This window comes from Nerophis ophidion, linkage group LG01 (assembly GCF_033978795.1).
Source record: "Nerophis ophidion isolate RoL-2023_Sa linkage group LG01, RoL_Noph_v1.0, whole genome shotgun sequence".
NCBI classification, from domain to species: Eukaryota; Metazoa; Chordata; class Actinopteri; order Syngnathiformes; family Syngnathidae; genus Nerophis; species Nerophis ophidion.
Genome location: NC_084611.1, coordinates 7849196 through 7866695, shown reverse-complemented (window position 1 = coordinate 7866695; position 17500 = coordinate 7849196). Strand labels below are relative to the sequence as shown.

At 40.9% G+C, this 17500-nt stretch overlaps 1 protein-coding gene across 3 annotated transcripts in view; it reads left to right on the top strand.

Annotated features, from left to right (window-relative positions):
* The first annotated feature begins 286 nt into the window (after positions 1 to 286).
* LOC133538135 (gastrula zinc finger protein XlCGF26.1-like) overlaps positions 287 to 17500 on the top strand; it is a 263415-nt gene continuing 246201 nt past the window's right edge. Inside the window, exons 1-3 of one of the 3 annotated variants that reach the window (XM_061882080.1) lie at positions 287 to 612; positions 4302 to 4434; positions 4507 to 5399. In XM_061882080.1, coding sequence (XP_061738064.1) covers positions 504 to 612; positions 4302 to 4434; positions 4507 to 4783 — 519 coding nt within the window. In that variant the 5' untranslated portion in view covers positions 287 to 503 and the 3' untranslated portion in view covers positions 4784 to 5399. Of the gene's footprint in view, positions 613 to 4301; positions 4435 to 4506; positions 5400 to 6512; positions 11517 to 17500 lie in introns of those variants that run through there. The other 2 variants (XM_061879897.1, XM_061880637.1) reach the window with 2 other exon arrangements.

Below are 17500 nucleotides of genomic sequence, written 5' to 3'. Positions count from 1 at the left end.
TTTACATGTAACTTACATATTTTGTGTAATTATAACAATAATAAAACTTTAGAAAATAAATTATTTACAAGACGTAATTGACCCTGTTACATATGTGTGTTAAACATGTTTGTATTATCATTAAACACCATTAACTTGTTAACAAAAATGTCTCTTTCATAAATAAATAAATATAAATTGACTTGGTCAATTGAAAAGTAGCTCGCCTGCAGAAAAAGTGTGAGCGCCCCTGGCGTAGACGCTGCAGACAAGTAGGGAACGGACTCCGGGCGCATGCGCAAACTGATCAAGCAGTGGCCATTGCAAAGCGAAACAACCAAGATGGCGGACTGAACGGCTGCCGTTTCCCGGGGGAGTTTCACGTTTACGATCTTGTCGCCATAGGGATTCTAATATAGCATCAAATATCTGAAATATTAGTCTCTTCCAAACACAATTTAACTGAAGGTGAGTTTGGAGCGATGGAGTGTTACCTGGAGTGAAGATTGAAGACGTGATAGAAGATGGACGACTGCTGCTATGCTAAGATGGTGACGTCATGTCAAAGAGAAAGTGAAAGACAATCAGAAACTTCCAGCAAATCACCAACGGAGATAAAGACCAAAGATGAAGGTGAGTGAGTTGGAGCTTTGTTATTCGGAAGCTATTTCAAGCCCTGAAAGGAGGCTTGATGAGAAACTAGCCGACTGTTGAGGAATGTAAACAAGGGGCCGCCATGATTGTTAGCTTGAAGAAGGCAGCCATCCATCCATTTTCCTACCGCTTGTCCCTTTTGGGGTCGCTGGAGCCTATCTCAGCTGCATTCGGGCGGAATATATATATATATATATACGTGTGTGTTTGTCTGTTTGTGTATATGTAAGTATATATAGTCGTGGTCAAAAGTTTACATACACTTGTAAAGAACATAATGTAATGCAGTGGTTCTCAAACTTTTTTTGTCATCCCCCACTTTGGACAAGGGGGGGGGGGTTCAAGCCCCATCTGCCCCCATCGCCCAAACAGAACGCTAATGCCAAGATGAACATTTTCAAATTGATTGAACATCAAGTAACATCAAGTTGTATACATTCAAACTCAATACCATAAAATAACATCAAGTTCAATATTAAATAAAAGAACTGCAGCTGTGGTATAACTTGCATCAAGTTCAATAATAAATCAAATAACTTGCATCAAGTTCAATAATAAATTAATTAATAGTGCCGCTTTTTTGTGTTTTGATCAAATTTACCGCGCTCACAACATTTGTTAAAACCTCATTGAGTTCGGGGCTGAGCTGCCTTGAGGCGAGTGCTTCCCGGTGAATGACACAATGTGTCCAATGCGCATTTGGCGCAACCCTCTTTATCAGAGCCTGCAGCCCGTTTCTTGACCCTGCCATGGTCTGTGCGCCATCAGAGCAAAAGCCCACACAGTTTTCCCATTTAAGCTCGTGTTCTTTGAGGAAACTGTCCATTATCTTGAACAGCTCATCAGCACTGGCTCTATTTTTTTTTGTACTTGCAAAACAGCAAATCCTCACACAGTGACTCGCCATTCGCAAAGCGGACGTATCATGCATGCGATGAACAGGCAGTCTTTATTGCCGTCAGTAGCTTCGTCCACTTTTAAAGCAAAACGACTTTCTTTTGATTTGTCTACGAGTTGTTCCTCAAGATCACTTGCAATGTCGCATATACGTCTCGCAACTGTGTCGTTTGACAGTGATTTACAGTTTGTATAGAAAATGGGGTTGTAAAAAAGTTACATTTCCTCCCATTTCTCGCGCCCCACCGGTCATGTCTCTATTCCCCACCAGGGGGGCCCGCCTCACACTTTGAGAAACGCTGATGTAATGGCTGTCTTGAGTTTCCAATCATTTCTACAATTCTTATTTTTTGTGATAGAGCAGGGGTGGGGAACCTTTTTGGCTGAGAGAGCCAAAAAGCCAAATATTTTCAAATATATTTCCGTAAGAGCCATATAATATTTTTTTTCAACACTGAACACAACCAAACACATACATTTTTAAGTAAGACCAACAATTCTAGAGTATAATAGGTCGCTTATTCTTTGTAATAACATTGTTATTCTGAAGCTAACTGTGGTGGGGGCGTGGCCTGCGGGCCTGCAGCGACAGGTGCGTAGAAGGCCCACCTGGGCCTTGCTATCTAGTCACCTGTCGCTCTGTTATAAGCAGCAACCAGGAGGAGAGACTGGGTTGGGGCTGGAAATACTATTGCTGGAAAGCAACTGAGAGACTTATTGAAAAATAAAACAATATTTCAATAGTGCTTGGGGGTCTGAAAACCCCCCAGGAGGGCAAGCCCCACACTAACCAATAATAAATAAATAACTTCTTATCATTAACGCAACTTCTTGAACGGGTGTGGTAGGAAACGGATGGATGGATTAAAAATGCATGAGAATGTTTTACATTTTGAACATTATTTTTAACACTGTGATTACAAGTGGAATTATTTGTTACTTATCGTGTTAAGCAACGTCAGCTCAGATTTATCAGAGAGCCAGATGCAGTCATCAAAAGAGCCACATCTGGCTCTAGAGCCATAGGTTCCCTACCCCTGTGATAGAGGCATTGGAGCACATATTTGTTGGTCACAAAAAAAACATTCATGAAGTTTGCTTCTTTTATGAATTTATTATGGCTCTACTGAAAATGTGAGCAAATCTGATGAGTCAAAACGGTGTTAATATTTACTTCAAAAAGTTTAGGTTTAAGTACCACTGATCGTCACACACACACTAGGTGTGGCGAAATTATTCTCTGCATTCGACCCATCACCCTTGATCACCCCCTGGGAGGTGAGGGGAGCAGTGAGCAGCAGCTGTGGCCACGCCCGGGAATAATTTTTGGTGATTTAACCCCAAACTTGATGCTGAGTGCCAAGCAGGGAGGTAATGGCTCCAATTTTTAAAGTCTTTGGTATGACAGTGGGGGCGGTATAGCTCGGTTGGTAGAGTGGCCGTGCCAGCAACTTGAGGGTTGCAGGTTCGATTCCCGCTTCCGCCATCCCAGTCACTGCCGTTGTGTCCTTGGGCAAGACACTTTACCCACCTGCTCCCAGTGCCACCCACACTGGTTTAAATGTAACTTAGATATTGGGTTTCACTATGTAAAGCGCTTTGAGGCACTAGAGAAAAGCGCTATATAAATACAATTCACAATTCACTCAGCCGGGGTTTGAACTCACAACCTATCCATCTCAGGGCGAACACTCTAGGCCACTGAGCAGGTAGAACAACATAACAGCAGTCATACCACAACAGGTAAGTAATAATTCAATTCAAAACCAAATAACTGGTTTCTCCATCTTTTAAAATGGACTTAAACTCTCCCAAAGTGATCAATTCTGGTAGCTTCAGATCTTTCTGGATATCATTCCATGACCAGGGAGCAGCATAACTGATTTTTTTTTTACCAAGTTCTGTGTTGGCTGTAGGAACCAACATGTGGAGGACATCCTGTGAGCGTAGGCTGTAGTGACTGGACTGACTCCAAACTTTTGGCCTGTACTGTATCCAAAATCAAAACAAAATCGTCAAGACGTTATGACAATTGAAAAAAAAAAAAAAGCTTTTTATGTAACAACATAAAAAAACCTAAATGAAGCACTCAACATTAAAAAAAAAAGTACCAACAATATAAATATAAGTGCAGAATTCAACACAAACCAAACATTTTTAACCACAACAAAAGTATTTAGTCAGCCAGCGATTGTGCAAGTTCTCCCACTTAAAATGATGACAGAGGTCTGTCATTTTCATCATAGGTACACTTCAACTGTGACAGACAGAATGTGAAAAAACAATCCAGGAATTCACATTGTAGGAATTTATTTTTAAATTATGGTGGAAAATAAGTATTTGGTCAACCATTCAAAGCTCTCACTGATGGAAGGAGGTTTTGGCTCAAAATCTCACGATACATGGCCCCATTCATTCTTTCCTTAACACGGATCAATCGTCCTGTCCCCTTAGCAGAAAAACAGCCCCAAAGCATGATGTTTCCACCCCCATGCTTCACAGTAGGTGTGGTGTTCTTGGATGCGACTCAGTATTCTTCTTCCTCCAAACAAAACGAGTTGAGTTTACACCAAAAAGTTCTATTTTGGTTTCATCTGACCACATGACATCCTCCCAATCCTCTGGTGTATCATCCATGTGCTCTCTGGCAAACTTCAGACGGGCCTGGACATGCACTGGCTTAAGCAGGGGGGCACGTCTGGCACTGCAGGATTTGATTCCCTGTCGGCGTCGTGTGTTACTGATGGTAACCTTTGTTACTTTGGTCCCAGCTCTCTGCAGGTCATTCACCAGGTCCCCCCGAGTGGTTCTGAGATTTTTGCTCACTGTTCTCATGATCATTTTGACCCCACGGGATGAGATCTTGCGTGGAGCCCCAGATGGAGGGAGATTATCAGTGGTCTCGTATGTCTTTCATTTTCTGATAATTGCTCCCACAGTTGATTTTTTTCACACCAAGCTGCTTGCCTATTGTAGATTCACTCTTCCCAGTCTGGTGCAGGTCTACAATTTTCCTGGTGTCCTTCGACAGCTCTTTGCTCTTGGCCATAGTGGAGTTTGGAGTCTGACTGTTTTGAGGCTGTGGACAGGTGTCTTTTATACGGATAAGGAGTTCAAACAGGTGCCATTAATACAGGTAACGAGTGGAGGACAGAAGAGCTTCTTAAAGAAGAAGTTACAGGTCTGTGAGAGCCAGAGATCTTCCTTGTTTGAAGTCACCAAATACTTATTTTCCACCATAATTTACAAATAAATTATTTAAAATTCCGACAATGTGAATTCATGGATTTTCAAAAGTAGTGAAAATGTTGCAGCACATTAATTTGTCATCTGAAAAGGGCAGACATTTTTTTGTGGTGATGAGCCACAGCTGAAGAGAAGTGAACTCTCCTGTGAGGGAGATGCAAAAAGGTAGAGGAGCATATTTTGCATCAGGCTCAGTAGAGGAGACTGAAGTCTTATAAAACCATCGACAATTGAACAAATAATATAAAAAAATAGAAAATCGATGTTGTATATTTGAAGTTAAACTATCGCAGTATATTTCCATATAAACATACTTTCCAACGGCTAGTTTGTAGTATCCTAATGTCCGTCGAAACAGACATTTTCTATCCGAGTCCAAGCCAAGTCGTGTTAACATTGACCCGTCCTTCTGGCAAGGCACTAAAAGAATGGCCATGAACCACTACACACACATACAGTACATAGAAGAAAGTGTGTATAGCGATTTTAAAAGGGAACATTATCACCAAACCTAGCAAGCGTCAATATATACCTTGATGGTGCAGAAAAAAGACCATGTATTTTTTTAACCGATTTCCGAACTCTAAATGGGTGAATTTTGGCGAATTAAACGCCTTTCTGTTTATCGGTCTTTTAGCGATGACGCCAGAATGTGACGTCACCGAGGTAACACACCCACCATTTTCATTTTCAACACATTACAAACACCGGGTCTCAGCTCTGTTATTTTACGTTTTTTTGACTATTGTTTGGAACCTTGGAGACATCATGCCTCGTCGGTGTGTTGTCGGAGGGTGTAACAACACTAACAGGGAGGGATTCAAGTTGCACCACTGGCAAGAAATCTTCCGCCAGACCCCCATTGAATTTGCCAGAGTGTCTGCCATCGATGCTAAGACAGACATGGCACAGAGATGTATGGATAACCTGCAGATGCATTTGCAACGATTAAGTCAACGAAATCACAAAGGTGAGTTTTGTTGATGTTGTTGACTTATGTGCTAATCAGACATATTTGGTCACGGCATGACTGCCAGCTAATCGATGCTGACATGCTAAGCTAATCGATGCTAACATGCTATTTACGCTAGCTGTATATACATTTGAAACTAGATACCCACATTTAATGCGAAACAAACACTTACCAATCGACGGATTTAAGTTGCGCCAGTGTCACAAGATGCGAAAGTCCTGATCGTTTGGTCCGCACATTTTACCGGGGATGCTAATAAGGCAGCCATGCTATGGGCCACTTCATTAGGTACACCCACGCTATGGCCGAATAGCGTCAATAGCTACTCGCTCATTAGCTTCAGTTTCTTCTTCAATTTTGTTTTCGCTATCTGCCTCCATACTCCGACCATCTGTTTCAATACATGCGTAATCTGTTGAATCGCTTAAGTCGCTGAAATCCGAGTCTGAATCCGAGCTAATGTCACTATATCTTGCTGTGGTATTCCCATTGTTTGTTTGTATTGGCAGCACTGTGTGACGTCACAGGGAAATGGATAGTGGTTTTGAAGATAGCGAAAATAAGGCACTTTAAAACTTTATTTAGGGATATTCCGGGACCTGTAAAATGTTGAAAAAAACTTCAAAAAATATAACAAGCCACTGGGAACTGATTTTTATTGTTTTAACCCTTTTGAAATTGTGATAATGTTCCCCTTTAAGGAGAAACCTCTCATGGTTAACGTCTGAGTTCGAGTGCTTTTGTGGTTTTTTGTGTCCTACAGACGTTCAGCAGCTGATTGGTCATCCAGAAGAACTTTCCTTTCAGTCAGACGGGAGCTCCACTTTGAAGCAGGCGACTCCACAACCACCCCACATTGAAAAGGCAGAGGAGGAACTCTGCATCACTCAGGAGGGAGAGTGTCTTCTAGGACCGCAGGAGGCTGATTTCACCAAGTTGCCACTGACTGTTGTCTCTGTGAAGATTGATGAAGATGAAGAGAAACCACAAGTAGACAACCTCTTAGCTCCACTATCAGATAGTGAGACTGAAGACGAGGTTGAAGTGACTTTGAGCGGCGATAAAGACTGTGAAGGTGATTTGAGGACTCACACTGGTTCTGTAAAGGAGACAGTTAAAACATTTTTGAGCTGCTCCGTTTGTGCTAAAAGCTTTACTAAAAAGAACAATTTGACTCAACACATGAGAACACATACAGGAGAAAAACCATTTAAATGTGTAGTTTGTGGTAAAAGCTTCGTTTCCGGATCAGGTTTGACCAAACATATCATGAAACACACTGGGGAAAAACAATTTAGTTGTTCAGTTTGTGGTAAAAGCTTTTATCTGAAGAGCATTTTGACTAAACACGCGATGATACACACAGGAGAAAAGCCATTTAATTGTTCAATTTGTGACAAAAGCTTTTGTCAAAAGAGCAATTTGACTGATCATATGAGAACACACTCAAGAGACAAACCATATAATTGCTCAGTGTGCGGTAAAAGCTTCCGTTCCAGATCAGGCTTGACTAAACACACATTGAAACACACGGGACATAAACAATTTAGTTGCTCAGTATGTGGTAAAAGCTTTTATCAAAACAGTATTTTGACTGATCACATGAGAATACATTCAGGAGAGAAACCATTTAGTTGTGCAGTTTGTGGGAAACGTTTTTCTTTAAAGAGCAACTTGACTCAACACATGGGAACACACACTGGAGAAAAACCCTTTAGTTGTTCCATCTGCGGCAAAGGCTTCACTCAAAAAACACAATTGGCCGACCACGCGATAACGCATACGAGAGAGAAACCATTTCATTGTTCACTTTGCGGTAAAGGCATTTCTCGAAAGAGCCTTATGACTCGACACATGAGAACACACACGGGCGAAAAAGCATTCATTTGTTCCGTGTGCGGTAAAAGCTTTTCTCAAAAGAACAATTTGACTGATCACGTTAGGACGCACACAGGAGAAAAACCATTTGATTGCACAGTTTGTGGTAAAAGCTTCTCCAAAAAGAGCGGTCTGGCCGAGCACGTGAAAAGACACACTGGTGTTAAAAGCTTCAATTGTTCGGTTTGTGATAAAAGCTTTGTTTCCAGAGCAGTTTTGAGTCAACACGGAATGACACACACCGGACATAGACCATTTAGCTGCTCAATTTGTGGCAAAACATTTTCCCTAAAGAGCAACCAGACTCAACACATGAGAAAACACACGGGAGAAAAAACATTCTCCTGTTCAGTTTGTGGTAAAAGCTATTTTTCAAGACAGGGCTTGAATCAACATGTAATGAAACACACTGGAGAAAAACCATTCAGTTGTTCAGTCTGCGGTAAAAAATTTCACTATAATGTAGAGGCAGTAAAACACATAAGAACACACGCGGGAAATTAGTCACTCAGCTGTTTATGTTATTAATGTGTGGCCACAAAGAAACCAAGGACCGCCTCAAAATAAATTCACTGCTTTTTTTCCACAAATCTCACAAATTGGGATTATCTGGAACATAATCATATGTCCTCAAGACCCCATGTCTTCTGTGTATCTGAAATGTTCTCGAATAATAAATTAGATTATGATTGTATTGCGTGGTTACTCCGTTAGCCAAAATAGTCTTGATTATCCCAGCTCGGGGAGGAAATTGTTTGCTGTCTTCTTCAGTGAAGATTTTACCGCCTCCATAAAGTCTGACTTTGAACACCAACAACATGAATCGATCTGCCTGAAACTACACCTTTCAGGTTGCCTGGTGTCATCTTTTTTATCCACAGACCAACATCAGACGAAATTGCTCCCAATTATTTAAAACGGAACAAAGCCGCGGGCCGAGGTTGAACAAATGAACCTTTTAATAGGGACCCAAACAAGTTTTGCATTGAATATTGAACAAGCAAGGCTTATATAACTTTATAGTGACATGCAAAATCGAGGTTCAAATAATAATAATAATTAAAAAATATCAATGGCATATCAAATAAAATTTAAATAAAAATTGAATGCCTCTTTTCGGCGGTGGTGTTGAGGTGGACGGGGTTTGGTGATAGCGGGGATGTATATTGTAGCATCCCGGAAGAGTTAGTGCTGCAAGGCGTTCTGGGTATTTGTTCTGTTGTGTTTATGTTGTGTTACGGTGCGGATGTTCTCCCGAAATGTGTCATTCTTGTTTGGTGTGGGTTCACAGTGTGGCGCATATTTGTAACAGTGTTAAAGTTGTTTATACGGCCACCCTGAGTGTGACCTGTATGGCTGTTGACCAAGTATGCCTTGCATTCACTTGTGTGTGTATAAGCCGCATATATTATGTGACTGTTTGTATGGAGGAAAAGCAGACGTGGCGACAGGTTGTAGAGTACCCCAAAGGCAGTGCCTTTAAAGCCCACCCCAAATATTGTTGTCCCGGATGAAATTCGGGAGGGGCACTGAACTTCGGGAGTCTCCCGGGAATATCAGGAGGGTTGGCGGTGAATGCGGTGTTGCAGCGACGGGCCAGCTCTAATGTTAATCTGATATTGCCTCAAGGGCCAAGTGAAATTACACGGTGGGCCAGAGTTTGACACCCATGCTCTAAAGGCTTAGTGGCCACATGCGTGGACAGCACCTTTTTTACTCATATTTCCAAAATTGTGTACACTACTGAATTGGGGTCTTATGGCCACTTATGTGGCCACTTATACTGCCATCTGGTGGTGTCAGAAGAGTAAAACATACAATGGAATTTGGAGGAAAAAAAAGTGTAAAAATAAGAATTAACATGTCACTAAACATGAAGTACACATTTGTGTACTTAAGGACTAAGTACATCATATCAAAAGATGATTCTTAGTTTTTATTCTAACTCGAGTCCAATAAGCCCAAATAGCAAAGATAAAATAAAAAATAAAAAAAGCATGTAAACAAGAGGTTAAAGGCCACAGTTCAAAAGAACCTGAAGGATCATTTGAAGGATTCGTCCTCCAGAGAATCGGGATTGAATTGAATCGGGAATTTTTGTTGATTCACGTAACGGGATTTTTTTTTTGTTTTTTTTTTGTTCTGGTCAGCAGTCGGCAACCCGCGGCTCTTTAGCGCCGCCCTAGTGGCTCTCTGGAGCTTTTTTGAAAATGTATGAAAAATGGAAAAAAATGAGGGGAAAAAATATAAAAAATATAATTTTGTTTTAATAGGATTTCTGTAGGAGGACAAACATGACACACACCTCCCTAATTGTTATAAATCACAATATTTACATTAAACATGTTTCACTGATTCGAGTATTTGGCGAGCGCCGTTTTGTCCTACTAATTTTGGCGGTCCTTGAACACACCGTAGTATGTTTACATGCATAACTTTCTACTTTCTAGTAGTGTTTTATGCCACTTCTTTTTCTGTCTCATTTTGTCCACCAAACTTTTAACGTTGTGCATGAACGCACAAAGGTGAGTTTTGTTGATGTTATTGACTGCTAATCAGACATATTTGGTCTCTGCAAGCTAATCGAGCTAACATGCTATTCAGGCTAACTATGTACATGTTGCATCATTACGCCTCATCTGTAGGTTTATTTGAGGTCATTTAGGTTCTCTTAATTCAATTTATATTTATAACCTGCAGATGCATTTGCAACGATGGTCAACGAAATCACAAAGGTGAGTTTTGTTGATGTTGACTGCCAGCTAATCGATGCTAACATGCTATTTACCGGCGGTGCTAAAGCAGACATGGCACAGAGATGTATGGATAACCTGCAGATGCATTTGCAACTATATTACGTTTCCTTCCACCCACATTTAATGCGAAACAAACACTTACCAATCGACGGATTTAAGTTGCTCCAGTGTCAAAAGATGCGAAAGTCCTGATCGTTTGGTCCGCACATTTTACCGGCGATGCTAACGCAGCTATTCGGCCATGCTATGGCTATGAATAGCGTCAATAGCTATTCGCTCAATAGCTTCAGTTTTTTCTTCAATACTTTCATACTCCGACCATCTGTTTCAATACATGCGTAATCTGTTGAATCGCTTAAGTCGCTGAAATCCGAGTTTGAATCCGAGCTAATGTCACTATATCTTGCTGTGGTATTCCCATTGTTTGTTTACATTGGCAGCACTGTGTGACGTCACAGGGAAATGGCCAGTGTCTTCGCAGAGAGCGAAAATAAGGCACTTTAAAGCTTTATTTAGGGATATTCCGAGACCGGTAAAATTTTGAAAAAAACTTCATAAAATACAACAAGCCACTGGGAACTGATCTTTATTGTTTTTAACCCTTTTGAAATTGTGATAATGTTCCCCTTTAATAATAGCATGCCGAAATAAATTAACGGTTATTTGAAAACAATAATAAAAATATCTTCTGCGGCCACGGTGATTGGGGACCATTGCTCTAAATTTTTTTGCGGTCGCGACCCAGTGGTTGGGGACAACTGCTCTACAGCATGTCATCACATCTGCCTTTCTATCATGCTATCTGCGTGCTGGTAGGACGCATGCATTTCGCTGCTTCTCATTGGAGATTGCAATGCATACTTGGATGTATACATGGCATTCTGGGTAATTCTTATGTTGCGTTTATAATGTGTTACAGAGCCAATGCTCTCCAGAAATGTGTTTGTTGTTCTTGTTTGGTTAGGGTTCACAGAGTGTGGCGCATATTAGTAAGAGTGTTAAAATTGTTTTATATCACAACCATTAGTGGGATCTGTATGGCGGTGGAACAAGACACCTGGTTTACACAAAGTTAATGCAAATAAAGACACCTACACCATTTTGAAAATGACGGCAGGGGAAGTGTTACTTTTTGAAGTCACGAGATTGACCCGATGGTAAAAGTTAGCATGCGCTTATTATTTTGGTGGCTTTTGGCCGGCGGTAACTCAAGATAGGCGCATATTACATGGCCGGCGGCTATTTAAGGAAACACTGTGTATATATTTAAATATATATATACATATATGAATATTTGAGACATTACCACCATACCAGTATCTTTTGATGTAATATTGTTGTGGCACGCCGCAGCTGGGTGCTTTGGCAGGCCCGGCGGGCGCCGGCATGCACCCACCCGGAGTCTTACCACACCTAACCCCCAGCGGCGGGCCAGGCGTTTCCCACCTAGGCCTGCAGTGATGTCCAACTTCAATGATTACTTCTCAAAATAACATCATTGACTTCACCACATGACCATCGCTGGAGAAATACTATACAGGAACATATTAACGCCATACTGAGTATTGAACCACATCAACAGTGTACAAAATGGGCTACCTTCTGCCGCATATTGTCATTGTTCAGTTTTTTCCATATCGGCCCTCTGAATAAGGGGTCGTCACTCAGCATGAAAGGAATTACTCGCTGTTGATGTTTATTCCTGTGGCTAATAACAGTAATCAAATAACATAATGAATGAATGAATGATTTATTTTGAGCCGTGCAAAAAAAGAGAATGACATAAAATACAAAAGAAATATATAAATACATTATTTTTACACCTACATTGAAAACATTACATGTCTTTTGTAGATGTCAAGATTGGCTCAAAAGGGAGTGGGAAGAAGTCAACTTATTAGGTCCCACCCCTATACATATATTATATATATACAATATATAATACAATAATATTTATAATATAATTCAATTCAGTGGTTGCTGCTATATATTGTCTATATATAATACATTTAAATTCACACAGTTACATATATACATATGTACACACACATATATACACACACACACACACATATATATATATATATATATATATATATATATATATATATTACATATACACACATAATCACATACATACACACATGCATATATCCAAAATACACACATATCCATCACACACACACACACACACACACCTATGTAAATACTATATACTGTATATATATATATATAATAGTATATATAATATACACTTTTGTCTAAACATTATTAACAGTTTATGGTGCCTATGGGAACAAGCTTTCATTTTGACTGTGATATTAGTGGTTAAAAGTGGATCTGTGGCTGTGGAGCTACTGCCCCTGATCAACAGGACCTGAGGACCACTCTTGCTATGTGTCCTATGTGTCCTATGTGTCCTATGCTGTGCATTAAAAGAGAGGAGGGGAGCCCCCTGCCAGAGGAGTTATCCACCAACATAAGATCCCCCACTTGCCTGCCCTGTACTCCAGATAGTGGACCCAAATCCCTTTTCTTCGTTTCCATCGGCACCAATTCTTTAGTCAGAATTCATATTTGTTTTTACATTTGCAGAAAATTAGTATTACTCAAATTGCATATAGGATTGTTTGTGTACACACACACACACACACACACACACACACACACACACACACACACACACACACACACACACACACACACACACACACACACACACACACACACACACACACACACACACACACACAATTCAATGTATTCCTCTTATTGATACTAATTCATATAGTTTAACTAGTCGGGTGATGTCATAGAAGTAATAATAATAATGATAATATCAACAATGACTAAACAATAATAATGTGCACTTTTTTGCTTCTTTTATTTTGTACTGCAACAGCAGTAGCAATAGAAGCAGCAGCAGCAGGTAATAACCTAAAAGTAAACATGAACACAACAAAACAATGTATCTATCTTGAATCATCATAATGCAAATAATAGACATGAATTAATCAACTGAACCATATTGTTGTCAACATGATATGACATATTATCAATCACTGTGGTTTTATCCTAACTTATTAATTTTAGCATTACATTTTATTATCATCATTAATTTATGTCATGTAATGTTTTAAATATGATCAGAATTATTTATAATGTCGCCCTGATTCATGGACAAACATACTAAAACATAACATAAATCACAGGCGCTCTGTTTGAGCCACACATTACACATTTAAGATGAACTACATTAGAGAACTACAAATCCCATCAGCCAAACCAGGAAGTAAAGTGCCGATATTTTCAAACTCAAGCCAAGAATAAACCTACGATCACTCAAATTCAGCCGGACACACACAACGTGACAAAACTCTAATACAACACTTTTCAATCCGCACATTACTGTGGTTGTAACATTTAATTTAATCATTTTGCCGATGTCGTTCAAAAGCTAAAACAGTGCGTGTTTGTCAAACAGCCAGCCAGCCGCACAACAAGCGCCGCGAACACACAACAAACAAAAAGAAAGGAAGCCAGCAAACATGGAATTCAAACAATAGTTCAGCAGATCCAACCAAGAAAAGCAGACATAATAAAATGATCTTACCAGTGACGAAGCACGCTGTTTTTTACCAAACGAACCATGACGCCATTTTTAAAAGCTACCCAAGTAGTCACGTGACAGCGGTAGCCACGCCCATCTTAAAACTCCCAAGCAAGCCCGCCATAAATACATACACACATAATAAATCCAACAGTCATGATCCGTGGCCCGGATTCTGTTAGTTTTGGACTCCCTTAGTTCCTGTTTTTGTGCACCCTTGTTTATTTTTAGTTACCATGCTTGCTTATTGTTTCCACCTGTCTCTGATTGCTGCTCAGGACGCTCACCTGTTTCCCGAGCACTAATCAGAGGGACTATTTAATCCGGCCTTTGCCTGACTTCATTAACTGCTTCTTGCCACAATTATGTGAATATTCAATCAATCAATCAATGTTTACTTATATAGCCCTAAATCACTAGTGTCTCAAAGGGCTGCACAAACCACTACCACATCCTCGGTAGGCCCACATAAGGGCAAGGAAAACTCACACCCAGTGGGACGTCGGTGACAATGATGACTATGAGAACCTTGGAGAGGAGGAAAGCAATGGATGTCGAGCGGGTCTAACATGATACTGTGAAAGTTCAATCCATAATGGATCCAACACGGTCGCGAGAGTCCAGTCCAAAGCGGATCCAACACAGCAGCGAGAGTCCCGTTCACAGCGGAGCCAGCAGGAAACCATCCCAAGCGGAGGCGGATCAGCAGCGCAGAGATGTCCCCAGCCGATACACAGGCGAGCAGTACATGGCCACCGGATCGGACCGGACCCCCTCCACAAGGGAGAGTGGGACATAGGAGAAAAAGAAAAGAAACGGCAGATCAACTGGTCTAAAAAGGGAGTCTATTTAAAGGCTAGAGTATACAAATGAGTTTTAAGGTGAGACTTAAATGCTTCCACTGATTCCTTATCTTTAGGTCTATGCTAAGTGTTAGCTTTTAGCGTCCAGCGCGATCGACATGTTTTTTTCCCCTCTGGCTTGTTTTCTGTTTTTGGTACTTGTTTGATTTCGACGAATAATTCATGTTCCTACCTGCACGTCCTGTCCGGAGTGGACAGTTTGCATCCCGGAGGAACGAGCCTCGGAGAAAGATGCGACCCAATCGGGGCGTTATAGCTCGGTTGGTAGAGCGGCCGTGCCAGCAACTTGAGGGTTGCGGGTTCGATCCCCGCTTACACCATCCTAGTCACTGCCGTTGTGTCCTTGGGCAAGACACTTTACCCACCTGCTCCCAGTGCCACCCACACTGGTTTAAATGTAACTTAGATATTGGGTTTCACTATGTAAAGCGCTTTGAGTCACTAGAGAAAAAGCGCTATATAAATACAATTCACTTCACAATCATGACACATTTAAAATGCTTTAACAATTAAAGGCCTACTGAAAGCCACTACTAGCGACCACGCAGTCTGATAGTTTATATATCAATGATGAAATATTAACATTGCAACACATGCCAATACGGCCGCTTTAGTTTACTAAATTCAAATTTTAAATTTCCCGCGGAGTTTCTTGTTGAAAACGTCGCGGAATGATGACGTGTGTTCGTGACATTATTGGTTGGAGGGGACATACTAGCTCAGCACCACTTACGGCTAAAAGTCGTCTTTTTCATCGCTTAATTACACAGTAATTTGGACATCTGTGTTGCTGAATCATTTGCAATTTGTTCAATTAATAATGGAGACGTCATAGAAGAATGCTGTTGGTGGAAAGCGGTGTATTGCAGCTGTCTTTAGCACCGAGACACAGCCGGTGTTTCTTTGTTTGTTGTGAAGCTTTAACACAGAGCGGTCAAGCCAACATGTTTCTCTACGTCAACCAGCATGTTTTTGGATGGGAAAATTGTGATATATATCTTACCGGAGACATCAGTGGAATATGCGTCCTCCTTCAGTAGCTGTCAAAAAAAGGCAGCTGTGAGCTTTGCTACTCTGAGAGACACTGGTGTTTACCACAGCCATCCGACTTTGAGGTATGTCTTTACAATCTCACTAAAACACTATTAAAACAATAAGCAGATAAGGAATCTTCCAGAATTATCCAAGTAAATGTGTCTAATTACATCTGAAACGCTCACATTGCCGCCGAGCGGAGCCGTCGCTTTTCATTTTTTTTATTATTTTTTTTTTTTTTACTAGTGCTTCACTATTAATATCATCATCCACGGATCTTTCATCCTCACTCAAATTAATGGGGAAATTGTCGCTTTATCGGTCCGAAATGCTCTTACTGCTGCTGGCTCACAATTATAAACAATGTGAGGATGTGAGGAGCCCTCACACCGGTGACGTGAAGTGAATTATATTTATATAGCGCTTTTTCTCTAGTGACTCAAAGCGCTTTACATATCCATCCATTTTCTACCGCTTGTCCCTTTTGGGGTCGCTGGAGCCTATCTCAGCTGCATTCGGGCGGAAGGCAGTGTACACCCTGGACAAGTCGCCACCTCATCGCAGGTATAGGACGACATAATATAGCAATATAGGACAAAGTTACTGTATAGGACGACATCCATCCATTCATTTTCTACCGCTTGTCCCTTTTGAGGTCGCCAGAGCCTATCTCAGATGCGTTTGGGCGGAAGGCGGTGTACACCCTGGACAAGTCGCTACTTCATCGCAGGTATAGGACAACATAATATAGCAATATAGGACGTAGAGTTACTGTATAGGACGACACCCATCCATCCATTTTCTAATAGTGAAACCCAATATCTGAGTTACATTCAAACCAGTGTGGGTGGCACTGGGAGCAGGTGGGTAAAGTGTCTTGCCCAAGGACACAACGGTAGTGACTAGGATGGCAGAAGCGGGGATCGAACCTGCAAACCTCAAGTTGCTGGCACGGCCGCTCTACCAACCGAGCTATACCGCCCGTATAGACATCACGCGCACATACTTCCGGTAAAGGCAAGGCTTTTTTATTAGCGACCAAAAGTTGCGAACTTTATCGTGGATGTTCTCTACTAAATCCTTTCAGCAAAAATATGGTAATATCGCGAAATGATCAAGTATGACACATAAAATGGACCTGCTATTAAGTAAGAAAATCTCATTTCAGTAGGCCTTTAAAACGTATCCTATGTGAAAACAATTAAAATGCATTAATTATAACGTATCTTATGTGGTACGGTCAAAATTTAAATTGCAAAAAATATATTGAAAGTGAAAAAAATAACATTTTTAGAACCCATTCGACGCCGTACAAGCCAGTGGTGCCGCTCGTCGTCGGCTGATTCGAGTGGAAATGGCGAGCATTTCCCCATTTCATTGTCTCACAGAATGTAGTTTCTCTTTAAATATCCTTCTTGAAAATGGCATTGCAAATATATATCTGCCACCTAATTTGTTCTCCTTCTCTGCGATCCGGTTTGGCTACAGCGCAACACTTCCCGCTTCCGGCTAAATTGCAACTTGTGATTGGATACTCATTTTGGAATGACAAGTGAGTATCCAATCACAGTCTCGTTTAGATCAGGCTACCTAGATAGGCTACTGTCAA